Source organism: Apodemus sylvaticus, chromosome 20 (assembly GCF_947179515.1).
Source record: "Apodemus sylvaticus chromosome 20, mApoSyl1.1, whole genome shotgun sequence".
NCBI classification, from domain to species: domain Eukaryota; kingdom Metazoa; phylum Chordata; class Mammalia; order Rodentia; family Muridae; genus Apodemus; species Apodemus sylvaticus.
In genome coordinates, this window is record NC_067491.1 from 49170708 (window position 1) to 49198236 (window position 27529).

Genomic DNA, 27529 nt, shown 5'->3' on the forward strand with positions numbered 1-27529 from the left:
CTACAAGCTCTGGAACTGGACTCCTGGTCCTAAGCTGTGTCCTTAAGCAACTCACCACTTCGTGCCTCAGTTTCCCTTGCTGTGGAATGGGTTCCCACCAGTCCTGTTAGGGTTTCCATGTGAAGTGTCACCTGAAGGCTTGTATGTTTGAACACTTAGCCCCCAGATGCTTGTGCTGTCTTAGAGGTTGTGGCGCCATCGTGGGGTGGGTCACCAGAGGCTTTGAGATTTGTGGCTGGGGTCATGTTCTAGAGATCTTTGCTCCAGACCCCTCTCTCCCTGCAGGAGCCTCTCAGCCATGCTCTCTCACCACAGCAGATTGTATCCCCTCAGACCGTGAGCTAAGCCCCTCCCCTCCCCAGATCTTTCTGTCAGGCACTGTGTCACAGTGAGCAGAAAGTTCACAAATGCAAGTACTTAGTCATAGGGTATTCGGAGACTGAATTGCAGTCATGCGCAAAGCCTGTAGCACGGTGTCTGGCCAGCTCATAGCCCTTGCTGCATTACTGCTGGGCCCTTATAAATCTCCCTGGCACTGTTTTGTGCCTGAGAATCTCAGCACGGAGCCTGGAGGGCCCGCTCAGGGGTGTACCCTGGAGGGTGGAAGCACTGTCACCCAACTCTTCTAGAGATGGCCCAAGGCAGGATCAACTCCCTCTGCCGTGGCCTTGCCCGACGTCTGCATCCTTGAACCGTTCCTCTCCTTGGCAGGCGACCACCCTTGACCCCACGTCATGCCAGTTTCCTGTGACAGTGACGATGGAACAGGAGTTTTTGTCATAACAATGAGAATTCTTAACAGTTCTGGGGATTCAGAGATCAACATGGGTCTCCTGGGGCAACGACAAGGTTGCAGCCTTTCCAAGCTGTCTGTGGGTTCTGTGAGACTCCCCGCCCTCTCCAGCAGACATACGTGACAAACCGCTTCCCTCCTGTAAGGGTTAACCTGGGAACCCATCCTCATCTTCCTGCCTCACACTGGTCATGACTGCAGATTCTCTTGCAGTCATACTAGCCACGGGTTCTAGGTACCAGGGTGTGACTGTCTTTGGGACCATTTTCCTATCTGTCATCCAGGTCCTCTGCATGTCCCTGACTCCGGACCTCCAGTCCCTTTATAAAGAGACAGATTATCATTCATCCCTTCTCTACCCCGTGAGCCGATGCAGAACGGCCTCTTTCTTTCTCTATCTATCTTCCTGTTTCTTTCCTGGTCCCTCACTTCCTCCTGTCCTTTCTAATCTGAAAAATGGTGCTTTTAATAGCCGGGTTTCCTGGCTGGCGAGAGCACAAATTACCCAGTGTATAGAGTGCGTGGTCCTAATTGGCTCTCCAAAAAAATGGAAGCCATTTTCCCCACTACGGCACTGCCTCGGTTTTAATGCCTCTATAACAACAAACAGTCCGGTGATTTGGCGTGGTCAGAAGGAACAAGGGTTTCAGCTCGCCAGTCAAGGGGTCTCAGTAATGGCCTATGGAATGTAGAAAAAAACAAACCTGGTCCCAGCTAGTCAGAACCGGGCTCCGTGGGGGAACAAAAGAGTCATTGAGCTGGGCTGGTGATGGGCGTGAGGCAGGAGGACATGGGGAGCAGGCTCAACAAACGGCATTTTCTTGTGAACACCGCGGATCAAGGCGTTCTTTTGTCTCGGTGTGTCTATTAGGAGAGGTCCAGGATATTTATGGTCCCAATCGCCTCAATGGCCACCCTGTGCGATCAGCCCCTTTTCAAGTTATGTGATGTTTCCAGGAGGAATTAGGAATAAATCTTCCCAGGAGTCGGATTGAGATGGGAGAAACCACAGGCTGTGAGGGCCCAGAGCAGAGAGCAGGTCTCGGGCTGGGGGAGCCCCATCCTTTGTGTCGTTGTGGGAGCTCATTAGGAAGTTCAGGATGGTGTGTGGCCATGCCTGGCTCTGCCTCTGTGGCCACCACATTGCCAAGATAGCTGCTGGGAACTGGTACCACAGGCTAAGGTGGTGCTTGGTTCACAAGGAGCCACACCGGCTGTTACGGTTTCGTGCCTCCCACCCCACACCACCTCGGTCCCCATGATTCCTGTCAAACCCTATGCAGAGTCCTGGCTATCATGTTCTTATTCATGGCCACTCTTCCTGTAGCCCTGGGACCAGCTCCACCCCAGCCTCCCAGTGCCCCTCCCCATCACCAGCTGTCGTCTTGGTCACTACCTGTCGCCTGTTACCCCTAAGGGAACGGGTGGCTCTCTCACCGACCCCAGAGCTGGGAGGCTCCTGGCACTCAGGTAACATGGTGATACATTAACTGCAGACATAGCACCCTTCTGTCACCCCCACCCTGCCTTCTTCATTTCCCTCGTTCCTTGTTTTCCTTTGTCCCTTGTTCATTTGTTTAGCGACTCTGCCATTTTACAGATAGAGAAACCGAGGCTTGAGAGATGAGAGGGCCGGATGAATAGACTCTGCAGACACGTTTTGAAGTATGGCTGGCTTGGTTTCTGTCACTGTCCCTGGGCTCATTCTGTGTAACAGGACACTCTGTTTCTTCATACTGTCCTCGGGACAGCAGAGAGTTGGGAAGAGCAAGTCTGATCTTGTTTTACTATTTCCAGTGTAGGAGACCGAGCCTACTTCACACACACACACACACACACACACACACACACACACACACACACACCAGAAAATGACTTGGAGAAGTGACTTCTCTCCTTCTGCCATCTGGGGCTCAGAGATCAAGTTCAGGTCCTCAGGCTTAGTGGCAGTCTAACTCCGCCCAGTGTGGAATGGCCGAGTTCTCTGGGTATTGACCTCGGTAGCCTTGGAAGTGGGACTCTTCCTGGGAAACGATGTTTCTTGAGAGCTGGACATACTTTACTTCCTAGGCCTGACCTCCTGGAGGAAGTTTATTTCTGCCCGTGGCCCATTGAGTCCCTGCATGTGCTCCAGGTGTGAAGAAAGGCTACCTCTATCTCCGTATGCCTCGGGAAAGGTCTCCTTCCCTCTGATGGCGGCACCCACACTCACCCAGACTCTGGCTCAGCCTGTGCTCTCTCAGGTTCTTCAAGTGGAGGGAATGTCTAACTAGCTGGGCCCATAACTCTGGGTGCTTCACCCCACATTCCTGCAGGGAGGGAGCACCGAGTGGGGAGTACCCAGGGGGGAAGGCAGAGATGTTAAGGCAGGCAGGGCTGGATTTGATGATGGCTGTGCGGTTTTAGTTCCTGGGTATCTGTGAACCCCAGCGACCCCAGGAATAATAACATCCTCATCAGAAGGCTGTGGAGGGATGGAGTGAGAGAAACAACACACCTGGGGCAAAGCCTCCTCCTCCTCCTCCTCCTCCTCCTCCTCCTCCTGATAAGGGAACCTAGGACCTCATGCGTGCTAGACAAGCACTCTGATCCCAAGCCTTAACCCTGACTTCTTTCTTCTCAGGCAGCAAAGCCGTTCCATTTCTCCGGTAACACAAACCTGAATGTAGATGCACAGGGTTTTGAACTAAATGTGTCTACGGTGCCGTGTGAGTGACGGTCAAGTGGTCACGACCTTAGTGACACCGAGTCCAAGCGTGTTACAATCTGAGTGATCTTCAGAACCTCACTGAGGGAACGAAGCCACTTATAAAACCCACGGTCGTGGGATTGCATAAAAGTAGCAGGGACAAACAGTACACTGGTGGCTGCCTGTGTCCTGGGTGGGTTGGGGGTCAGGGCGAAGTGACTGTTGGAGGTGGGGATTCTAGGCCGTGATAAACATGTTAGAATCCGAATACAGTAATGGCCGCACCCCTCCGTCAATGCACAATCACTGTCCTATTGCACACTTCGAATGGGTGCATCTCCCCCAGACATGCCGGGAGGCTTGTCTCCTAGGGGATCCCAGACTCCATCAAGTTGACAGTATTCACCACAAATGTATCAGTTATCTGGGGAGATGCCCCGTTCCAGCTGACCTGCTGCTACCTTGTGGGGCATTAGAAGAAAAGATTGAACCCTGAAGTCAGTGATTTGAGGAGAGTTGCTCACTAGAGCATTGCAGAGCGCAGGGCTGACTGGTGAGCCTCATGGGTGTCCTCTCAAACACCCATGTCAGGAGCTTGCATGGTTTCCATTCCAGATGCTGCGCCTGACCCGGGTGAAGTGGCTGTCAGTCAGCATTTGGAATGGGCTGAAAGTCTAAAGGGGTTCCTCAGGACGCCGACTGCCTTCCAGCTTTCCGTAAAAGAAGCGATGTATAGAGTCACTTAGTATAAGGGAGCGACAGAGGCTAGTGAATCCCTCGTCGCCCAGACCCAGAAGAACGGTGTGACTGGCACATTTCAGAGTTTCAGTCTCTGTGCCTGTGTGTGTGTGTGTGTGTGTGTGCATGTGCGCGTGGGTGTAAAGGGTTGGGGATGTCACTGCTGGGTAAGAGGAAGTGTGTCTTGCTCATGGGAGGGTCGACGTTTTTGATCTCTTTAGTCCTTCAACTGCCGGGACAAAGCCCACCCACCTTAGAGAGAGCCCCTGCCTCTCCTGTCTGTGGAGCACCGGCAGGGACTGTGGCTCCGAGCTCTGCCCGTAGAATCAGGTCGAGTGTAGAAATGGACCATTGTACAGATGACTCAGGATGATTACCCCAGTGTGGTAATTGTATCTGGACGTGGTATAGCCTTTTTATTTTTATTTTTCTTTCAACTACACTGCCTCTGAGAGGCAGACAGACTAGAGACAGGGGTGGTGGTGTTCCCTCCATGGCCATTAACCATGCTGGCATATGGTTACCCTGGGAAGGCCCCTCCTTTGGGGGTGCAAGCTGATACACACCATCTCTTAAGATGTTCCAGCAATGGTGTCCTCCAGTGGGAAGCAGCGCTAACCGGGGTCTGGATTTGAATGTTGCTGCTGGCACTGCCTCACCAGCTTTGGTAACCATGGCAACTAGTCATCGCTACAACCTGTTCTGACTCTGCTGGGAGAGATGCCTAACAAGCTCTGCGGCCCTTCCCTGAATGCATTTCCCAGGGATAAAATGCATGTCTTCGATGCTTAGTGTGGCGTTCAGAGACTTCAAAGGCTGGCTGACCTTTGGCAGGGAAACAGAGAATGTGGAAGATGGAGGGAGAGGGGTGGGCAGAGGGAAGGATAGACCGTGAGGGGAGGAGGCAGGGCCGGGCTGACGCCTCAGCTTCAAGCCTTCTGCCCACTGACTCCGAGCCAGCCCCTAGACAGTCACCACTGAGACGTAAGCATTCACGGAAAGGGCTGTGCTGTCCCCCGTGAGGGAGCGTCCCCATGTGAAAGCCATCGATGCCATCGTGGAAAGAGTGGGAAGTGAGTCGCATCTGAGCTTACGCTGTGGTTTTATCCCGTTCTCACTGCGAGTTGTGTCTGGACGAGGCCCTGTGGTTTTGCTGGGATGTGGAATCTCAGAAGGTTGAGACACAGCTGTGGCCACACGGCACGGTTTCCCTGTAATGTCGGGAGGGATGTAGAGGACTCAGACACAGTCATTCAGAATGGCACCCATGGACGAAGTTTTCTCAGGAAGCAGTAAGATGCGATATTCCCCGCCCGAGGCCTTGTGACCTCCCAGGGCCCTTCCTCACTTTGCACAGCTCCGAACTGCCACATGAAGGGCTGATTTTTAAAACCTAGTTTTATCTGATGTCTGAATTTTATTCATTGTTTTATCCCTTAGGCCTATAGCTGGGCAGTTAATAATTCCTGTTATTACGAATTTCTACGCAAATAGCTATTTATTGGATGGAGGAAGGAAGATACAGGTGAAGAAGAGAGTGTACGTTGAAGGTATGCCTTCATATGTGCGGGGAAAGCTAGACAATGATTCAGCTCCATCAAGCAAGCCAGGCTGCAGGGACCTGGAATCCTACCAAACCTGCAGAGGAGAAGGGCGGGGTGTGTGTGTGTGTGTGTGTGTGTGTGTGTGTGTGTGTGTGTGTGTAAGAGTGAGCCCATAATGCTTAGCACTTGACTGTCTTAGCACATGCTGGAGGGAAAGCCAGCAGAGGAAACATGGGAGGAGTGTGGAGATGTGGCTGCACCAGGAGGTGAGCATGCCCAGGCTGTACCAGGAGGTGAGCATGCCCTGGCTGCACCAGGAGGTGAGCATGCCCAGGCTGTACCAGGAGGTGAGCATGCCCAGGCTGTACCAGGAGGTGAGCATGCCCTGGCTGCACCAGGAGGTGAGCATGCCCTGGCTGCACCAGGAGGTGAGCATGCCCAGGCTGCACCAGGAGGTGAGCATGCCCAGGCTGCACCAGGAGGTGAGCATGCCCAGGCTGCACCAGGAGGTGAGCATGCCCAGGCTGCACCAGGAGGTGAGCATGCCCAGGCTGTACCAGGAGGTGAGCATGCCCTGGCTGCACCAGGAGGTGAGCATGCCCAGGCTGCACCAGGAGGTGAGCATGCCCAGGCTGCACCAGGAGGTGAGCATGCCCAGGCTGCACCAGGAGGTGAGCATGCCCTGGCTGCACCAGGAGGTGAGCATGCCCAGGCTGCACCAGGAGGTGAGCATGCCCAGGCTGCACCAGGAGGTGAGCATGCCCAGGCTGTACCAGGAGGTGAGCATGCCCAGGCTGCACCAGGAGGTGAGCATGCCCAGGCTGTACCAGGAGGTGAGCATGCCCAGGCTGTACCAGGAGGTGAGCATGCCCAGGCTGTACCAGGAGGTGAGCATGCCCTGGCTGCACCAGGAGGTGAGCATGCCCTGGCTGCACCAGGAGGTGAGCATGCCCAGGCTGCACCAGGAGGTGAGCATGCCCAGGCTGCACCAGGAGGTGAGCATGCCCAGGCTGTACCAGGAGGTGAGCATGCCCAGGCTGTACCAGGAGGTGAGCATGCCCTGGCTGCACCAGGAGGTGAGCATGCCCAGGCTGTACCAGGAGGTGAGCATGCCCAGGCTGCACCAGGAGGTGAGCATGCCCAGGCTGCACCAGGAGGTGAGCATGCCCAGGCTGCACCAGGAGGTGAGCATGCCCAGGCTGCACCAGGAGGTGAGCATGCCCAGGCTGTACCAGGAGGTGAGCATGCCCTGGCTGCACCAGGAGGTGAGCATGCCCAGGCTGCACCAGGAGGTGAGCATGCCCAGGCTGCACCAGGAGGTGAGCATGCCCAGGCTGCACCAGGAGGTGAGCATGCCCTGGCTGCACCAGGAGGTGAGCATGCCCAGGCTGCACCAGGAGGTGAGCATGCCCAGGCTGCACCAGGAGGTGAGCATGCCCAGGCTGTACCAGGAGGTGAGCATGCCCAGGCTGCACCAGGAGGTGAGCATGCCCAGGCTGTACCAGGAGGTGAGCATGCCCAGGCTGTACCAGGAGGTGAGCATGCCCAGGCTGCACCAGGAGGTGAGCATGCCCAGGCCCCGGGCTGGTGCATTATGGGTGGGAAAAAGGATCCCTTCCGAGCAGCTGTGCTGTGCTCATTGGGTGTATGCATAAAGAATGAGCCTTCCCATTTTTCCTTTAAGAAGGATCACAGAATGGTATGAAATAGGGGTGGGTGGATGGATGGATGGACAGATGACGGAGGGAGGGACAGACAGACGGACAGACAGATGGACGGATGGATGGGCAGTTGAATGGACAGATAGGTGGGTGGATGGATGGACAGATGGATGGATGGATGGACAGACGGATGGATGTACATTTGAATGGACAGATAGGTGGATGGATAGATGGATCGACAGACAGATGGACGGACGGACGGACGGACAGACGGACGGATGGATGGATGGATGGATGGATGGATGGATGGATGGATGGATGGATAGATGTGGGCATGGGTACCCAGATGGGTTAGTTAAAAGAATGTTGTATTGGCCTTGAACAGCCGAGTTGCTCATTTTCTATGACCCTAGTTCTGCCATCTTTACATGGAAATGATGAGCACTGAGCCTCCCTCGATCTGAGGGCCCAGGGGTGGCCCAGATCTGAGAACCAGGCACTTTTGGTTAGCGCAAAGCCATGTAGCTCTAAGGGGTCCACAACCTCTCCCCTGCAGCGGGCCTCCCTGGCAGTGCACTGTGCTTAGGGTCCAGTCTCGCCTTGGAAGCCTCGGGAACCCTGTGATCCTGTGGGGATTCCTCCAGTAAACCTCCCATGTGGATCTTCCCAGTCCTCCGCTCCCAAGCAATTTTTCTGCCAGTGGAGGTTGCCAAGTTTTTATGGCTAGTGGGTTATCTTATCCATCCAGATGGCTAGTGTTAATTTATGCTGAAATAAATGTGCAAAACCTCATTTGTCATATTGCCCCAGAACCATGAGGTGTAAGACCTAAAAGACCTTAATATATAGCCTCCTGCAAGCGCCAGGGTGTGATATAACGGCTCGCTTTTTCATTCACTTTGGCTGGGAAGCCTGCTTTTCTATCCCTTGATATTTATGTATAAGCAAATTAGGTTGTTTGGTATGAGAACTCAGACACATTTTATGACTTTTAATATATATGCTAGCCTCGTGTTAGTTAGCTGCTTTTTATTGAGGAGGGGAAAAAAATAAGCTGTGATTTATTACCTGATGATAAATTTCAAACACCTTTTCTGTACTTTATAAAACATTAATCATTAGGCATAATGTTAGAGTTGGTGACCAGGGATTTAAAGAGTCATTAGCTGTGTGGCCTTGGTTTGTCTCTCAGGCTAGTGCAGCTGCGTCCCCGTCTGGTGAGGAAATACCACTGTCGAGCCGACTATGAGGATAGAACGGTGGATGTGAGGCTCGAGGAATGGGGATCACCTGGGAAATATCAGATAGGACTGTGGTGGCGGAACTGACAAATGGCTCTCTCCTCAAGGCTGTGTGTGGCCTTCCCTGTGGAACTGGGTGAAAATTAGAAGCCCTGCTGAGGCTGGTCCTGTGTCCTCTGCTTAGACTTTCTCTGAGAGGGGGTTGTTTCCCAAATACCTCTTGTGTCCTTTGGGAACTTCTCAAGCAGGAAGTTACCAAAGTTCTAACAGGAGCCGGCATTTCCACACGATGATTCATGAGACTGACCGGAGACCTTCTGAGAGTCAGATGTCTCGGGCCACAGTCCGGAGGTCAGGCTACGGGACAGTTAGATGTATTGTGGTAGATACTTATCTAGTCCCTTGGGTACAGAAGGCTCAAGGACGGGGTAGATGATTCATGATGGTTCCGATAAAAACAGGGATGCTAGGTCCATACAAGTTCAGTCATGATGCGTCACTTCCTGTGGGACACTTCGAGTCTTCCAGTCAAAGCATGCAACTGTGGTTTCCAAAGAATCCTCCAAGTGGAGCCTTTGGATTTTTTTTTGGGGGGGGGGTGTTGCCTTGTGAGGGTTTTCATTTGTTTGTTTTTAATTTTAGAAACTAGTTTTTTTTTAAAGGGGGCGGAGCATGCTGAAAGGGTTCTAGCCAGTCTGAGCATGCCTCTGGAAGGCCTCGCCCTTCGCCCCATTGCTAAAAATTGTTAGGTTGTATTCCTAAAGCTAGGCACCCTTATTTGGCCACTTCCTCCTGAAGCTAGCCAGGTCCACCTGTCAAAGTACTGATGTCCAGCAATAAAAGCTCACCTAATTAATATGCCCAATCAAAATTAAACACCTCATCCTAACACAGGGTTCCCCCTTTTTGCCTTTATAAACTCTCATTTATCTCTGGGCCACCTCTGTCTCCTCTCTATCCAGAGGCAGGCCTTGGTTCTCTGGACAAATATCTCTCCCCCCCTCCCCCTTGTTCTCTCCCCTTCTTCCTCTTTAGCTCCTGTTTTGTCTCTCATTCCCTGCCCTCTGTCCCTCTGGGGCACAGAAATCTCTTTTGTGCTGGCAACTTGGTCTTGGAGTGTCTTGAGCCAACTCCAAGGTTCCCTACACGGGCAAATCATCATCATCATCATCCTCCACCAAAATTAACCAGACTCAATAGTCTAACACCATGGGCTTCTATAGATAAAATAGACCTTTGGAGCAGAAGAAGCTGTGGAGGCTCACATTGCATTTTACACTTTCAAAATTGAGTGTATTTTACGCACTACCCACCACCAAAACCAAAATGAATCAGACAGTAGAATGTTGCCATTTTCTTCAACAGCTTTACACACGAAGTCTTGGTTGTTACCCCCTCTGCACAGGCTGGCATGACATTTGGGTGGGTCCTTGTTTCCACAGCACCCCCTTTCCTGTCTGGCTGCTGCCACCTTACAGCTAAGGCAGTAGCCTCTCTGGTTCCGTGGGACTAAGAATAGTCCGAGGTTCGGGACCCAAGGACCAACAAGCATGTGTGTGTCAGACACCAGCTTGAGTTTCAGAGCCATTCCTTAAACGTTGAGTGTTACCTGTCTTGTCTTCACTCTTGTGTGGCCAAGCCACGGTCGTTGACTGACCCCTTAAAAGAGTCTTCCACCCCAGAGGCACTAAATTGTCTAGGATCCCAGATGATCTGTAGACATGAGCAGGACAAGGTGAGATAGGACACAAGATCAATACACTTCTAGATCCCTCCTTTCTGTCCAGAATGGACATTTTCCAGAGAGTTCCAAAGACATATTTCCTGTTTCTGTCAGATGTTTGCAGCCCCAGCAATCTTCCCTACAGAAGCCAGGATCTCTTTCCATAAGAGCTTTACCTCAAAGGGTGGAGCTGTTGGCTCAGCATTTCCGGTCCCTAACTGCCTCTGGAAGTGTGAGCGGGCACTCACCTCACACTTAAATTTGGCAACAATGTGGTCGTGTTTCTGCTTATTGCCTCCCAGGGTGGCACAGTGTCAGGGGCCCCTGATAATTTTCAAAAGACACTCAAGCAGAGAATCACAGTTATTCATGTGACTGTGAGTTAGGTTACCCCCCTGTGCTCTGGTACCCCAGTCGGTTTGGGAGAGGGAGCTTGCTGAGACCCTGCAGCCCCGTTTCCCATTTGCAAGCATTCTGAAGACCAGCTGTGGCTGATGGCTCTGAAGTATAGCTTGCCGCTGCAGACTAGGTGCTAACAGATTCCCAGCACAGGAATCCGTGGCCACAAATGCTTGCAAGTGTATTGATGGATTCAGTCCTCATAGCCTTCCACAACAGCCCCTATTCTGTCTCTGTGATGGATGGAGACACCAACTCAAGGGAAAGTTAAGTAACTCGATACTGCCCCTACACCGATACGGAATAAAGTAGATGCAGCCCAGGGACCACACCCCCCAGTGTACGTATGCACACACTCTACCACATACACATGTATGCACACATGCACACACGCATGCACAGATCTTTAAGATAGTTTCAAAACAGCTTCAGATGTATGCAAAAAAGAAAACCTTGAAAGCTCTTGAGTGTTCAGTCGGGCTGTGTGGTTTCTAATAAGACACTGTGTAAAATCTACACCCTGTAAAACAAAAATAGGGGCTTACTTAAGTCACAGGTATATAAGAAAAATGGACAGAGGCTTTTTACTGTTGTTCTTTGTGTTTGTTTTGAGACAGTCCAGGCTGATCTTGAACCAACCCCTGAAAGTTATCCTCTGACCACCCCCAGCCCCAAGCAAGTGCTGTGGCCCGTGTGCACACTGACACAAACACGGCGTAATACTATCTAATTAAAACATAACTACTTAGACATGTAAAATTCTTCTTATGTCTAGGACCATTAAAAAATAAATCTGACTGGGCACACAGCTCTATCAGTGAAGTGCTTAGTGGGCAGGCTTGAGGCCCTGCATTTGATCCCCAGAACCCATGTAACAAGGCCATGTAACAGAACCCATGTAACTTGGTGATTCCAGCGCAAGGGAGGCAGAGACCAGCGGGTCCCTAAGCAAGTTCCAGGCCACTGAAGGACAATGGTGGGCAGTGTCTAAAGAATGACACTGAGCTCGCCCTCTGAGCTTTCCATGCAAGCGCACACACATGCATGAGCACCCCCACTACATGTGTGCACATGCACCTATATGCGTGCATGCACATGCACACACTAACGAGATGATGATGAGAGTAGTGGTCATAATTAGCAAATAGGATATTTGGAATAAAGGATGTGACAGAAATGACCTCTGGAGTGTCTGACCACCAGAAAGTTCCATCAGGAAGCTTTGTAGTGGATTATACAATCGGGGGAAGAGGCAATTCATGAAGGGCAGCAAAATCTACCTCAGCCACTGACCTGCAGTGGGGCCTAGCAAAGCTCTCCACTTCCTGCCTGCTTGGGACTGTTCTGCAGACCAGCAAGAACCTGGTTTATGGCTGCTGCCTCCTTACAGCCTCCCCATATCGTCAAAGCTTCACACACACACACCCGAGTGATACCAAGCAGGGGAGGGAGGGAGTTGGGTGGACGTGAGCCTCAGCTGGGTCACCCAGCAGGCTCCTGCGTGTGACCATGCCCACAGAGTGAGTGAACCAACAAATAATGTGGGGACGGAATAACTGGTCAGTGCAGTGACATATCGCTGTGACAGAGGTTAGCTTCAGTGAGGACTTCCCGGGGCTGAAGTTCTTTGAGCTCTAGGAGTTGAAGACCCAGATGTCCACAGAGCCCTTCTCAATGGGGAGCTCTTGGGTCCCTTTGGAGTTTGCAGACCTCACTCTGCCTCAGAACTTAGTTCTGGGCTTCGATGCGAAAGTCTTGAGTTTCCAGGCTGGAGTCATGTCCTGGGCCTCGGAGCCCTCAGGAGTCAGTAGCCTCCCAGCCCCGGAGAAGGTTCCCATCAGATCCCCCACTGGGTGAGGAACAGCAGCTGGAGAAGGAGCTGGAAGGTGGCCTTGCGTCAACTCCTTGGAAATGGCAGCAGTAGGGGACTAGGAATCCTTTGATGCTAGGTGTCCCAGCCTCCAAGCCCTGGTAACCACCAGCCAGTGCCTGCTGTGGCCTTGAGGAAGTAAGCAGTGCTTCCCCGGACCTCAGCTTTCTCTTCTGTAGAATGGGCATGTTTTTTTGCCTGTGCAGCAGGTTTGCCATGGGACTCAGTTATAAAAACTGCAATATTTTTGCAAGAGGGCGTGTGCTAGCTATTGTGCAGTGGGCTTCTCTTATGCGCCTTGTAAGACCTTCATGGTAGAAGTCCCAGGGCAAAGCAGTTTCATGTCTGTTCTAAGTCCAGTTTAAATCCTCAGTCATCAGATGAAAATGTTCTACTAAGAGACAAAACCCTTGCACACACAGGTTCTCGTTCTACACGTGTCTAAAGGCTGGGACATCTTGAGCTAGGGAGAACAGAGACAGATAGAGAGACAGAGACACAGAGACCCTACCCTCATGGCTTTCTTGCTGTCTTAGTTTTGGTTTTACTGCTGTGAAGAGACACCATGACCAAGGCAACTCTTACAAGGACAACATTTACTTGGGGCTGGCTTACAGGGTCAGAGGTTCAGTCCATCATCATCAGGCAGGAGCATGGCAGCGTCCAGGAAGGCACGGTGCAGGAGGAGCTGAGAGCTCTACATCTTCATCTGAAAGCTTCTAGGTGAACACTGGCTCCCACGTGATTCGGAGGAGGGTCTTAAAGCCCACATCTACCCTGCCACTCTTCCTCCAACAAGGACACACCCACTCCGACAAGACCACATCCACTCCAACAGGCCACACCCACTCCAACAAGGACACACCTCCAAACAGTGCCACTCCCTGGGCCAAGCATATCTAAACCACCACACTGACAGAGTAAGCGTTTACTGCATGACTGCCCTGTGCACAGCCCCAGAACACATGGGTGACCAAGACTTATATTCCTGGGTATGAGGAGACTCTTCCAGGTTGATGTCACCTGACCCAGATCTCATCTGAGAAGCCATGTCTTCTGTCTGTCTGTCTGTCTGTCTGTCTCTCACATGCGCGCACATGTGCGCGCGCACTCACACATACACACACACACACACTCACACACACACACACACACTCACAAACACACATGATCCCATCCATCACACTTAGCCTTTCCTCTGTGACCACAGGGCTTGTTGCCAGACATGGGGGAAGTAATTCGTTACCAAGAGCAGCCCCACCTCACCTACAGAGGCCTCTCGAGTGCGCCTGCGGTGGTGGCAGTGGTGGCGGCGGCAGCAACCCTGGCAGGATGCTTTGCAGTGATGTTGTGCTCCTATAGGAGCCACTGGATGAGTGTCCTCTCCTTGGATGTGGATCTAAAGAGAAGCTTGGGTTAATAAGCGGGGACACCCTTTCCCCAGCTTGGGCAGGGATGCAGGGCTGACAAGGAGATTATTTAAATAGTTAAGTTTGCCTTTGCAAAGAATGCAGGCGGTTCTCATGTGCCACGCCGGAGCCCAGGGCAGCCTCTGGGGATATTACAGATCTCCCTGTGTGCTCCTCATCTGGTCAGCGAGTGACGGGGTTGGGCAAACGCTTTCTGAGATTTCCGTTAGATTCTCACCCACCTCATCCAAGCCTTTGTTCCCCTCCAAATAGAAGCTATCCGACACTCTTCGTAGACTCCAGAAATGATCCAGCAAACTCCTCTGGCTTCCTGAATCAGCACGTGGACTGCTTTTCTGTATCTGCTTCAGGTCTTCTTTTGTTCTTTCCTAACATGGACCACTTCGTGAATCTGCATGCCGTCCTTGTGCAAGCACCAGGCTAATCTTCTCTGTGTCGTTCCAAACGAGCGTGAGAGCTGCCGACGCCATTTGGGTCTTGTTAGAGGTCTCCACACCAGTGTGTGTCTCAGGACAGACAGTGGCGGGCGAGATCTCCCGTCTCTCTGTACCTCCTCAGGTGGGTGCATTATAATAGTTAATACTTTGTGTGGCTCCTTAACGGGTTTGAGGGATGCCCTGATAGCTGGTGAGCGGGTGGGTGTGTCTGTGGATGGGATGGATGTCCTGTGAACCCCTGGCTCTCAGAGATTCTCTCCCCTACCAGCGGTGGTACAGATCCTTCCACAGTTCTCACCCCTGTAAGTCTGAAGCTACCCTGGGCTGCGTCTGGCATACAGAGGGTGTTTAATTAAAGCTCTTTGGTGAATGTGTCCTACGCTAAGCCTGTTCAGCAAAGCCAATGTTCCCACCATGTTCATTGAGTGTGTTCATTGGTATTGCAGGCACGATTGAAAGTTAGTTTCATCTGAAGGAAATAAACTGGGTGTTTGAGAGTCGGACATTGTGCGTGTGCGTGAAAATTCCTAGCACTTAATCAGGAAGTCTTACCTAGTCTCTAAAGGATGACCCTTCTTCCCGGGGAAGATTTCTGTATTTACTCTTTATGCCTGAAAGTAATTCAAGTAAACTCAATCAAATACTGACTTTAACTCAGACTTCACCGAATAAGGTCAGGCGTCCCCTGTCAGATATGAACTGGGGACTTGTCCTCATTGCTTATCTGCTAACCTCTGTAAAGCCCAGGGACAGACTGGGCATTTTCCAAGCTTCTTGGGTCACCCGAATGAATGACCAAGAGTACGTGGCTTCCGGTTGGGACTTCCACAGAATGTTTCACTTCCTCGGGCCTCAGTTTCCCTCTGTGACCTAAGCAGAGCAATGGAAACCCTTGCGTGTGCTTCCATGTGGAGCTCCAACTCTGTGGTTGGAGCCAAGCACCTTGTCCTCACCTCGAAGAAACAAAGGCCTTGAAGGCTCGCCCACTGGAGTCAGGAAGCAATGCTGCCCCAGCTTCCAGAGCTGTGAGCTCAGGTGCCCCTGGGAGCCCTCTGTAACGTTGTCTTCTGTGGCAGCCCTTCCCAGATCTCCTCGTGTGCGCTCTGCTCTAGGAATAGTCCTGTTTGCCATTGTGAGTTGGGGTGTCCCAGCCTGCTTACACCTACCTGTCCCCACAGAACCACACAACCTTGCATCCCATGGCCTATAATTTGTGACTCAACTCTAGAAATGCCAAATCAAACAGATCTGGATTAAAATGTTGGGTTTATCCCGCTACCCATCTACTTTTGTTTTTTAAATAGATTAGAAGTAAATGTTTCATTCTTCCAACTAAAGCTTAATACTTCAGGGGAGGTATAATGATAATACACTGGAGGAGGTCACAGTTGTCTGAGTTAATAAAGAGGGCTGGAGAGGTGGGTCAGCGGTAAAGAGCTTCTGCGCACGCGCGGAGGGTTCAGGGTCGATCCCCAGACGCTATAGGAGAGAGAACCAGGGAGGCAGGATGTACCTGTAATCACCCAACTAGAGGCAGGTCTCTAGCATTTGCTAGCCAGGCAGCCTAGCCTCATGAGAAAAGCTCTCTAAAAAACAAGGTAGACAGTGCCTGAGAAGGAACTTCATCTGAGGCTGTTCTCTGGCCTCTATACACACACACACACACACACACAAAACTAATTAATAATAATAATAAACTTAATTAATTTAGTTTTAATTAAATTAATTGTAAAAACAAGAAACTTAATAATAATATGGTGATGATGGTGATGATAATGGATCAGATTAAGAACAACCAAAAATCAAATCACAGAAACCCATCATGAAATCCCAAGAACACAGAAACAACCACTTTTGTTTATAAGAAACTTAATCTATGAAGTACTTGCTTATTATCATAAAACTGACTTGTTTACGGGGTAGAATGGTGGTCAAAAGGCATTTCCTGACTTGAATAGACACCTACTTACCTCATTGTCCTCATCTGTAAAGTGGGGAGGATACAGATTGGACCCCCTGAAACTCCAAATGTCAACACGAAAATCTCATGCTGAAAAGCTTTGCACTGCACATGAAATCGTTTTGTTTCGTTTTAAGTGTCTAAAATTACTTCCAGCCTGTGTGCTTAAGGTATCTGTCAAACAAATGAATTCCATGCTTTAGACTTGGGACCCATCCCCAGCATTTATTATTTTCAATGTGCAGCTAATCTGAAATCTGAAAGGGAAACACTTTTTGCCAAGATGTTGAATGAGCAAGGAACATCCTCTGTGTGGTACTGGCTAACTCACCCGGCAGCGGAGAGGGCTGTGTGAGGGTGAAGGATGTCAGGCAGATAGCTCCATGCCTGGCCCCTTGGTCCCGCCCCCAGCCAGCTTCATCCTGTGCCTGAGGAAGGGATGCTTTTCATGACTTACAGCGGGTTTTAAGAAAAGACACAGGGATGAAGCTATCACAGCTGTAAGGTATAGTCTGAGGGTCTGGACAGGCTGTAAGCACAAGATGCCTGCCCTGGTCAGGCCCTTACGTGAAACACCCAGGGACTCATTCCATCCCCTGACCGCTCAATCTGACAAAATGGAGAAACTGAGGCTCAGAAATCCTGGAGCAACTGCTCCAAGTTTAACCTGCTAGTAAATGCTAAAGCCTAATTTAAACCCCCATCTCCCTGCTCGGAAGGCCCCTGCTCTTCCTAACGCCATTCTCTCTACCAAAGGGGTGGGTCAGCCCTCAGATGTGCCCAAACTATTCCTGTAGTAAGATATGTCTCATTCCATCGGTACTGAAGACTTAGTTAAATGATGATGATGATGAGGAGGAGGAGTCCACACACCTTGCTTCCTGCAAGCCCAGAATGAAGCACACCCATGGAGACAGTGGCATGGCCTGGGGGACTTCTCATTCTGGAAAAATCGGAGGAACCCGGAGCGATGGCAGCCCCTGTAGGAGTCCAGATCTTTCATACACGAGTATGAACAGGAATCGGTCTCCCTGAGCTGCAGGTGAGATGCCTCCAGGTCCAACCTCAGGATATGGGAGCCAGGACCTGCATCATCAACAGTATAGTTGGTTGGAGTGGGATGGGGCAGGGCCTTGGAGCCCCGAACTCCCAACACCGGGTGTGACAGAGGACACGGTGACCCTGCACATCCGCCACCTCCAGTCACAGGCTTTTAGTATTTCCTAAGCCCACTTCACCTTGACTTGGGGTCACAGTGGGACTCAGAGGTTCTTGTTCATGGAGCCAGTTGGCACCAGGTGGCACACCCCAGTGGGTCGTTCGTACTGTTCCAGACACCTAGTGATGTGGCCAGCAAAGTCACTGTTGATTCTAGAAACCAGCTTTTTAAAAAACATGGTCTCAGCCAGGCAGTGGTGGCACACGGCTTTAATGCCAACACTTGGGAGGTAGAGGCAGGCAGATTTCTGAGTTCGAGGCCAGCCTGGTCTACAGAGTGAGTTCCAGGATAGCCAGGGCTACACAGAGAAAACTTGTCTCAAAAAAAAAACAAAAAACAAACAAACAAACAACAAAAACATGGTCTCACTATATAGCCCTGGATAGCCTGGGACTTGCTGTGCAGTCCAGACTGTCCTCAGACTCAGATCTGCCTGCCTCTGTGTTACTAGAGGCCTGCATCACCCATGGCCCTGCAAAATGCAGAATCTGCTTTTCAAAGACTGGTAGTGGAAGGAGTGTCCATCACAGGAAGCCCCACCCACCCTCCCACCCCCATGACAGTGTTAACTTAGAGGCTCTCTTCACTGAGGCCAGCACATTCTTGTAGCTTAATAAGCAACAACAGTAGCTGGCAGTGCTTACAACGCAGTGTTGTGTGCTGCCCTGCTGAATTTGAACAATGCTGTGCAATTCCACAACAGCACTGATCTGTAGGTGTGGAGGGTAGGGTATAGGGACATGTTCTAGGCCCCGCTTCAGACCAGTAAGAACATGCATGTGTTTGGGTCACTGGAGGGATCCTTCCAGCCCTCAGAAGCTCCGGGGAGCAGATAGCTCTTTGCCCCAGTGATTGACGGGCTCCCAGCCAGTGGGGCAGATGTCTCTTTGCCTGTTGCCTGGGCCACTTGCCCAGTTTCTTCCTGGCCTGCACAATGTCTTAGAAGCATGTTGGAAACATTAACTCGTCTCCTGCTATTCATCTTTGCTAGGCTGGCTCTGACAGTCCAATTTCAATGTTCCGCCCAGGGCAGACAGTAGGTCACAAGAATCGATAATGGATCCCAGGCGATTGGACGCAATTCTGATCTGAGGGGAACCTGCCCCTTCCTTGTACGGAGCCTCAAGCCTCCCCTTGAACCCACAACTTCGGAGTACCGCCTCCCAGGAACAGCCTGGCTCTGAGGTAGCTGGGAGATAGCAGGGTGATAGTTCCCACTGACTTCCTGGCTCCCCGGGTCCCTCGAGTCCCTAGGGATGATAAGAAGGACAACAGGCCTCAGCCCCTTCCTGATCATCTGGCCCTCAATAGGCCATTGTCCCTGCATACCCACCAGGGCCAAAACTTTGTCTCCCTTTTTCCTTCCATGTCTTCTCCACCTCGAATCAAGACAGATGGACACAGAATACAATAGTTCCTTTATATGATGGGGGTGGCTCCTGAGACCCCCTCAGATACCAAAATCCACAGAAGCATTTGTCCCCAGTATGAAATTTAAGTATATTTGCATAGAACCTACACACATCTTCCCTATGGAGTCTCTAGAGTCCCGGTACACCGTGAATGGCTGCTTTCCTCTAGTTCAGAGCAGATGCAGTTTGGATCCCTCTCTCACCAGGCCGCATGTTTGGCCGTGCCTAGAGGCCTTAGTCTAGCCTTGCCCGTGGCTGCCCTCCCCTCCACAGCTGTCTCTCTGGCATACAGTCTGGGCTGGATTCACCGGAATTCGTCTTTCTCCTACCCAAGCCCCTCCTTGCCGAAGCCGGAGCTGTTAGCACACATTAGACCGTATCTCTCTCCCCCAGCTCACCCCTTTCTAGGGGTCGGACCCAGCTCTGGGTGAGCCCTGGCATAGTCCCCTCTATTCCAGGATTGCCGTGTGCTTGTCACAATCTCCAGCACATCCTGACCTGGTCCTGGTTCACTCCCTGCTCAGCAAGGCCCGCCTCTGAGGGCCCATGGGGTGGCACGTGACAAGTGTTGGTGCAGTGGCCCTCCATAGTGATGAGCTGCTATGTGTATTTGCAGTGGTCCCTTGGGGGCGAGTTCTGAGCAGGCCCTGATGGGTCAATGGGACTCTGGCTTACCGCCTGGCAGGCAGGCGGGAACTTGGATGCAGATGGATATAGGTGATGAGGAGATGAAGCCGGAAGACAGTGCAGACAGCAAGGACTGACTTGGTGTGAGTCTCAGAACTCTGCGGCCTAGAAAGAAAACGAGAGCTGGAGGTGTGCAGGAGGGAAGGGGGCAGCCTCCCTTCCCACACCGAGGGCACCTCAGGTCCAGCACACAGAACTCTGGTGGTATATCTCTCTGTGTGTCTCTGTCTCTCTGTCTCTCTGCCTCTCTGTCTCTCTGTCTCTCTCTCTCTCTCTCTCTCTCTCTCTCTCTCTCTTCCCCCCCCCTCTCCCTCTCTCTGCTGGAGTCTTGAGTTATAACCTTATTCAGATAAAGCCTATGACCTGCATCTCCTGGTCTCTTTCCAGAAAGCCCACATGGATCCACTGTTCTCATTAATTCATAATTCAAAACAAAACAGTCCCTGTCCTCAGACAAAGTCACCCTGTTGGGGTCCCTGAAGAAGCCTGAAATGCAAGCATTTGTCACCAGAGATAGAAGGGACATGGAAGGTGTCAGTCCTGCATTACCAGGGTCCTTCGGCTGCAGGCCTCACTTCCTTAGCACCTAGGAAGATTCAGCCTCTGAGGGTGTGTAGGCCACACACTCCTCCCAGTTTCTGTTCCGTGCTCGCCTCGGGATGGTAAGAAAAACAAGCTTGTAAGCCTCCTCTGAATTACAGCCTGAATATTCCCTTCCCTGAGGCTGGCAAGACACATGTCTGCTGACAGACACATGTCTGCCCTTCTCTGGCACAAGAGAGGGGTGTACCATGTTGACCTTGGTAGAGCCAGCTTGGGCTGTCTGCTTTCTGTGAGTGGCAGTTTCATACTCAGAATGGTTTGTAGTCATTGAATTCCAGTTTCCAGATCCAGATCTACTGTTAGCTCACCCCCCTGGGCCTCTGGCTTCTCGTTTTTAAAATGGACATAACCGCCTGGCAGGATTTCTGGGAGGACTAGGGATTAGTAATCATGTTATGATGGGCTCAGTGCATGCTGGGTGCTTAGCATACAGGCGCTGGCCCTCGCAGCAGCATTTGTGAACACTGTCTCTGTGTTAGGCAGGAAAGATAACAGTACCCTAGACAAAGAGACAAACTATAAACAGAGTAACTAGGTAGCAAGCTTGTTAAGGTAGCATGGTCAGGAGGAAGGGGGCATCATTGAGTAGCTGGCAACCTGGGAGCAGGGTCTGGTGGCAGCAAAAGAGGACACCAGGAAGTGCACAGTTTGCACCACCATGAGCCTGGGGCCTCCTTCCATTGTTCTGCCATCTTTGGACACGGCTGTCCAGTGTGCCTTCCTCAGCTCAGTGCATCCAGCCGCTGCCTTTTGGGTTCTGAAGCGGATGATTGACAACCCCAATCACCATCCACAAGATGCACCTCGTCTTCAGGGAGTTGGCCTCAGTAACGGAATTAATCAGGCCAGATGTGTTTCTGAGCGTTCCAGGAAGAAAACGAATGTGCTCCGTCACAGCACTGCCAAACACTAACATGGAGATCTTAGAGAGACGTTGACGGAAGGGGAGAGAAGAAGAGGGCTTTGAGGAGGGCGGGATTGCTGCCAGGAGCTACGTCAAGGTCTGCTTCCGTCTCAGGTGCTGGAGACCGAGCCAGCCACTGTCATCCTCCCTTCTGTCTGATAGTCCTTCCACCCGTGTGTGTGTGTGTGTGTGTGTGTGTGTGTGTGTGTGTGTGTGTGTGTATGTGCGTGCGTGCATGCGTGTGCGTATCTATGTATGTCTGTGTGTCCTGCCCCCATGCCACGTGCCACATGCACGTTCTTTCTCGCTTGTGCCACGTGTGTCCAGGTCTGAGGGCATGTATGCATGCATGCACACACGCATGCACGCACACACACATGCACACACGCACACACGCGCCAGCCCCTGACCAGCCAGCCCACTGTATTTCCCTTCTGACCTCTGTCCCAGTGAAACTCTCCAGGGTGTTTCAGCTCATGTCTTATTTTATTCTTGAAGATTAACATACCAAGAGGAATGGGAACCTGTCTCCTGAGAACCTAGAATGACGGGGTGGCACAGAACTCCCCCCAACTCCCCTTCTCTTCTGTTTCACTTTGGGCACTTTGAGTTACCCATGCTCTCAGTCATGTTCCAAAAAATATGAACTAGGAAATTGCAACAGTCATTCATAAACCTTAAAACCTGTGCTGTTCCAAGGCCTGTGAGGAAAACTTGCTCCACCCCTTCCCCCTCCCCCGTCTTTTGTAATATACAAGTCATCCCTTTGTGCATTGTATCCACAATGTCTGCACCACCCACCCGTGAGTGGCCCACCGCCGTGCTTATCAGATAGCTGCCTTAGATCACGGCGCTTTTATTAGGTAACTCATTTTGAGGTCAGCTCCACAGAGTGGTGCTGGCAATTCCGATGCAGCAGAGAGAAGCTAGGAGCATGTCTCCATGTGAGGAGGTTGGAAGTTCCCAACTTAATAAGGGCATGAAAAAAAAAAATGATTTGCTGACGTTGCCGAGATGCTCAGTAAAGATGCCTGTGGAATCGTGAAGAAGGGAGAAGGAATTTGTGTGAGTCGGCTGCCGCTCCAGACGTGCAGAACTTTCGGCTGCAGCGCCTCAGGGCTCATCAATGCCAGGACCCTCCCCCCAACGAACCACCACGTCAGTGGAGTGTGCCCTGCACCCCTGGAAAGGGAAAGCCACAGCCGCTTGTTAAGGGCGGGGCTCACCCCACCTGCTTTCAAACCATGTCACTGCATAAGCAATTTGTAACCAACATATGAAAATAGAATAGTCAAGAACGTTTTAAATGTCGGAGTTGATAAATGTTAGGTGGTGTAGTGTGCCTTGGCTTGCATGTTTGAGGCCCTGAGTTCAATTCCCAGAGCTAGAAAGAAAGTCAGAGCACAGGTCGTAGGTTCAGGGTGAGTGTGTTTTGAGGAAGTATCTTCAGTTTGGTATACTCTGTTTTTCCACGGTGGATTAGTCAAAACCAGGGAAATCTAGGTTTCCTAAGCCCCATCTTCAGAGAAACAGTCTCGCCCTAGAGACGGTGAAGCCATAAAGTTCATGCTCTGGGGACCAGAGGCAGAGCTTGAAGAAAGGATTGCTTCATTTTCTGTTATCCGAGAAAACTGAACAACTCCCCACTGTCGAGGAGACCTGATTTCCCATGTCTCACTGTAGGACCTTTACACACTCACGCAGGGTGTGTACACACAGATATGTGCACATGTATAGTGTACACCCACACATGCACACAAACATGAGTAAGACACTTATAAATGCATGCACACTCACACACATGCGTTCGCAGACACATGAACAACACAGGCTTGGAATCCATGTGTGCAAGGCTTGGAACCCATGTGTGCATACAAGGACATCCTGGGAGGGGACCACAGAGGACCTTCTGGGTGGTGGCAGACGAATTCACACGTTAAGCAGTCTGGGCACAATAGAGTGTACTTATCCCCTGTCCTCGGACCCTAGGTGTGGCCCGGCCATACATTCCCCATCTGGGATTTGATGTAGAGTATCAGGACCATTGGTCGGGGGAGGCGCCCCTCTTAAGCAGAAGTCAGCTCAGCAAAGACGGTAACTTGGGAGCAGGACAGTTGACCAGGCTTTGTGCTATAGACCTTCAAACCTCAGGGAAGTACGCTCTCTGATGCACGTCTGGCCTCCCTCCTGTCTGCCCCACACGGACTGTTCTGGGTCTCATGACCAGTTCCTTGTCTTCATCCACAGCAGGTACACAGGTGGACAGAGGCTGCATGAGAACCCAAGAGAGGCAGCAAGCAGGAGAGGCCAGGAAGTGTAGCTGTGCTGGGCTCCTTTTCTGGTGGCTCCTCGCCACAGGCCCCTCGTGCCTGGTGACCCCAAGGCATTAGAAGCTGCAGTGGCTTTGATCGATCGTCCAGCTAGTGAGATGCAGAGGGAGGGCCGGCAGGCCTGGGCCAGTTGGCTGCTAAGAATGCCTGTGACTACCCCCTGCTCCCTAGAGAACCTCCATCCTGTAGGCCGCCCCTCCCCCAAACTCCTATGTATTCCCCCCCCCAAGCCTGGCCAATTCACTGCCACCCACACAGAGCCCTGCTGAGAGGTACATGGACTTGGGGGGCCACAAGTCCTGCGTCTCTTGAGAGGACACGGCCTGCTAAGTTTCTCCACAAACTCCCCAATGGGAGGCTCCAAAGGGTGGCCTTGCACTCAGGGAGGCCGGGTGACTGTCAGATAGACCGTAATCACCTCCATTCATGATTGCATCCGGCTCCACAGCCAGTGTCATGAGAGCCAGCCGTAAAGGGGACTCAGTACCCCTGGGCCAGAGAGAACTGATGAAGGCCGTGACCACGCCTTCCTGGCTTCCCAGCATTGTCCCTGCACCAAAGCATCAGACACAGTAATTACACCCATCCTGTAATTGCACCTGGCCCAGTCACTCTGTGCCTTAGTCTTCTCATCTATAAAGTGGAGACGCTCACGGCCCCTCACGTGAGCTCATGAGTTACCTTCGGAAGACGAGAGGCTTGCTTTGTTGTCCTACCCTTGGCGCTAAGCCCCGTGTGGGACTAACATAAGGAAGATTCTAGAATGTATTTAACAAAGATAGGGCTCCAACCATGCCAGGGCAGAGGAAACAGCTCATAAATTACTCGAGGAAGGAAATATTGTCAGCTGTTTCAGTTTCCTGTCATTCCCACATTGCCACAAACTCATTGGCATGTTGCAGCCCAAATATATATATATCATGGTTCTGGAAGTCAGGAGTCTGACATGGGTCCTACGTGTCTGAAATCCACAGGCCTGTAGCATCCACAAACACCTGTGTCCCTTAGCTTACAGTTCTCTTTGTCCTCAGAGGGGATGGCAGCCCCCTGGAGCCTTCTCCCTGCTCCCCCCTGCGTCTGCTGACTCCCCCTCTGCAGGAAAGATTCTGTGGTCAAGTGATATCACTCAGCTAATCCAGGAACACCCCTGCACTTTAGCCTCATCTGGTCAGCAGCGATTCTTCCACCTGCTCCCTCCCCACTTCTCCCTCCCCCCACGCCCGCCCCCATCCCCCCCACCCCCACCCCCTACCACTAGCCAAAGAACGCTATGGATTCAACATCTGGGGTTGGGGTGTTTACCTAGCTCACTACCACAAATGCATTTGGGGGGAAAGTGACTTGGCTTCTTTGCCTGGGGCTGTTCCCAGCTGTTCCCAGCTGTTCTCCAGGAACCTTCACAGGATTGGGGGGCAGGGAAATGAGGCCTCATTGGGGGAAAGGTAGCTCAGATTCAGCCACAGACCCCCAACCCAGCACTGCTGTGGGCAGCCTTCTACCAGGCAGAGCCCATCCTGTCTTCTTCATAGTGTTTGCTGCATGGACACCCTTTCCAAAGCCTGGGTGCCCACCTCCTTCCCTTGATGGCCCCTTGTCATGTTCCATTGCTAGACTGTGGTCTCCCCCCCGCAGGCTCTTGTGCTCTTGTGTTGATACAGTGTATGGGGGGGTGGAGACAGTGCGATCAGAGACAACAAGCTGGGGGTTCAAATGCCCTGTAAGTGCACAGGGTGAGTCACCACAGCAGCACCAGCTATTAGGGGGCCGATCAGCTTTACTTATGGTGAGAGTTTGGGGGGCTGGGGGTGGAAACACCCAGGATGGGCAGAGATCATTGGCTGGGGGCTTAGGGCGCCAAAATGCCTTATTAGCATGGGGAAGCATTTCAGGAATCTCAGGAGCTGACTGAACGGGTTCTCACCTGGAGAAAGGATCCTGTAATCTAACTAAGGGCATGGGGAGGAGAGGGGAGGGGGACAGACAAGGTCAAAGAAGGAGAAGCCCTGCTAATGAAGGAGGCCCTGTTTCTCACCCCAGAAAGCTATCTGGTCAATGCTTAGACTTTGACCTTGATTAGCAGAGTTTTCCCAGGTGAGAAACGGGGCATAAAGAGGTTTAGTGGCCTGCCTGAGCTCACACAGCCTATCACTGAGATAGTGAGGATGTGGGCCCGGGGTCCTGGATTCCAGCCCCCCTGTTCCAGTCCAGGGGTCCATCCCAGGTGAGGACAGAGTTCCTTATCAATCCCTGTGATTGAGATAGTCTAGCCAGCCTCCGAGAGACCTACAGGCTCCTGTCCGCACCTCACAGCTCTCATGAATGGAAAATCATGGACTGTCAATGTGACCTTGGGGACCACAGTGTGCCTCCCATGTAGGGCACCCATCACATGTGAGACCGTCAGCTCCGCCATACACTCCTCTGCCAAAGTTTCTCTTCATTCCTTCCAACCTTAATGGTTTCCTTTTGCAAAATCCCAGAATTCACACCTCCCTCTTCCGAGAGCTGTAGATGGCTCTTGCAAACCGCTGTCTGTCACCTAAGAGGCATGTTTCACTTCAGGAATCCAAAATTATCCGTATAGGAAATGGTGTCGAGCGCTAAGCAGTGAGCTTTCTGCAAGGCACACTTTTCTTTCTGTGCTGGGGATCGAACCCAGGACTTCCCCCTTGCTGAGCAAGTACTCCATCACTGACCTAAGTCCCCAAGTCCTATCTTTGTGTTAAACTGGATAAATCCTGTCCCCCAAATCCCACTCAAAGACATCTTGACACACGCAATCGAGACATCGTCTTCCAAGCACCTTCAAGCCTACGCCTTCCAAACAACTGTTTGCTGCACGCCTAGGGCTGGGGTATACATACGTCAAGAGTCAGCTGCCACAAACAATAGGAATGGCCTACAGGATATCTTCCCTCCATCTACTCAACAGCCTGGCATCCGCCATCTTGACATCTGACATCTGGATGGACAGAGAAGACAAGGGCACCAGATAAGCGTTTGCATCTTCTGGCCTTGTCTTCTCTGTCCATCCTTGCCTAAAGGCAGTGAGGTGGGACTGGCAGACGCAGTACCCATGGTAATGACATTCAGGGCTGACTCCTGTCAGCAGACAGCAGGACCACCGGCTCAGGCCCCCTTCTGAGCAGCCGCATCCTTCTCCGGGATCTAAATGGCACAACCTCCCCCCCCATCAAAGGCTCTCCCGCCCTTGACTTCTGTCCGGCTTCAGAGTTCAGAGGGAATCTTTGTCTTTTTCACTTGCTGAGGTGAGGCCGGATCAGACGGCCCACCTCCCAGGTGTAGAGCGCCTCTGTAGGTTCAGAGCAAACCGAGGCAGCTGATCGGAAACCCAGAAACTAAGGGGCTTGTAATTAGAAGGCTGTGGTGGTAAACCAGCTGTGCCTGGAATCGGTGCCTGGTACTCAAACTAAAAATAGACCCTTTCCACAAATGAAGCAGGAGAATCCTGCAGGGGTGGCCGGACATCAAAAGGCGTGTGCCTTCCTGTTCCCCATTCTGCTGAGAGGAAGAAGTGCCTCCAGCCTGCTCCAGAATGGGGTTTTCTGTAAGGGACTGACCAGTGTGCTGGTAGCAGAGATAGGCCACTGTGTGCCAAGGTTGAGGGACGTTGGGTGGCTGTGTGATCTGGACTCAGTCACCACGCTTCGGTCCTCCGGGATATTACAGACAACGTCATACCTCAGCACGAAGGCAGTGTTGGCGATTCACATGCATCCCCTGCCGAACCCATTGGCAAGGGTTGGCATGTCTGATTCTGCCAGGCAGAATCACAGGGCCACAGAAGACTAGGATACAAGACAGAGAAGACACACTGTAGCCGGTGGTTTAGGAGAGGTGTTTGAGGAGGGACACGTGGCACCAGACT

The 27529-nt window shown here is 51.8% G+C and overlaps 2 protein-coding genes and 1 non-coding gene across 5 annotated transcripts in view; 2 read left to right on the forward strand and 1 right to left on the reverse strand.

The window, feature by feature from the left end:
• Positions 1-27529, forward strand: part of Chst11 (carbohydrate sulfotransferase 11) — a 212222-nt gene that overhangs the window by 163035 nt on the left and 21658 nt on the right. The gene's annotated exons all lie outside the window — the stretch shown is intronic.
• LOC127671330 (uncharacterized) lies at positions 5929-7572 on the forward strand. 2 transcript variants are annotated; one of them, XM_052166037.1, is made up of 2 exons: positions 5929-6867; positions 7111-7572. In XM_052166037.1, the coding sequence occupies exons 1-2, from the start codon at positions 6013-6015 to the stop codon at positions 7417-7419; spliced, it is 1164 nt and encodes a 387-aa protein (XP_052021997.1). In that variant the 5' UTR covers positions 5929-6012; the 3' UTR covers positions 7420-7572. The 2 variants fall into 2 exon arrangements, with proteins under 2 accessions (XP_052021997.1, XP_052021998.1); XM_052166038.1 differs by having other exon boundaries at positions 5929-6840.
• On the reverse strand, positions 14456-14559 carry LOC127671384 (U6 spliceosomal RNA). Its single transcript, XR_007974743.1, has one exon. It is a non-coding gene; the product is annotated as a U6 spliceosomal RNA (small nuclear RNA).

Excerpts from the sequence above, each read along its gene's own strand:
- LOC127671330 (XM_052166037.1), top strand. The coding sequence starts at position 6,013 with ATGTGGCTGCACCAGGAGGTGAGCATGCCCAGGCTGTACCAGGAGGTG. Across the intron at positions 6,868-7,110 it reads TGCCCAGGCTGTACCAGGAG|GTGAGCATGCCCTGGCTGCA; the intron begins GTGAGCATGCCC and ends CTGCACCAGGAG.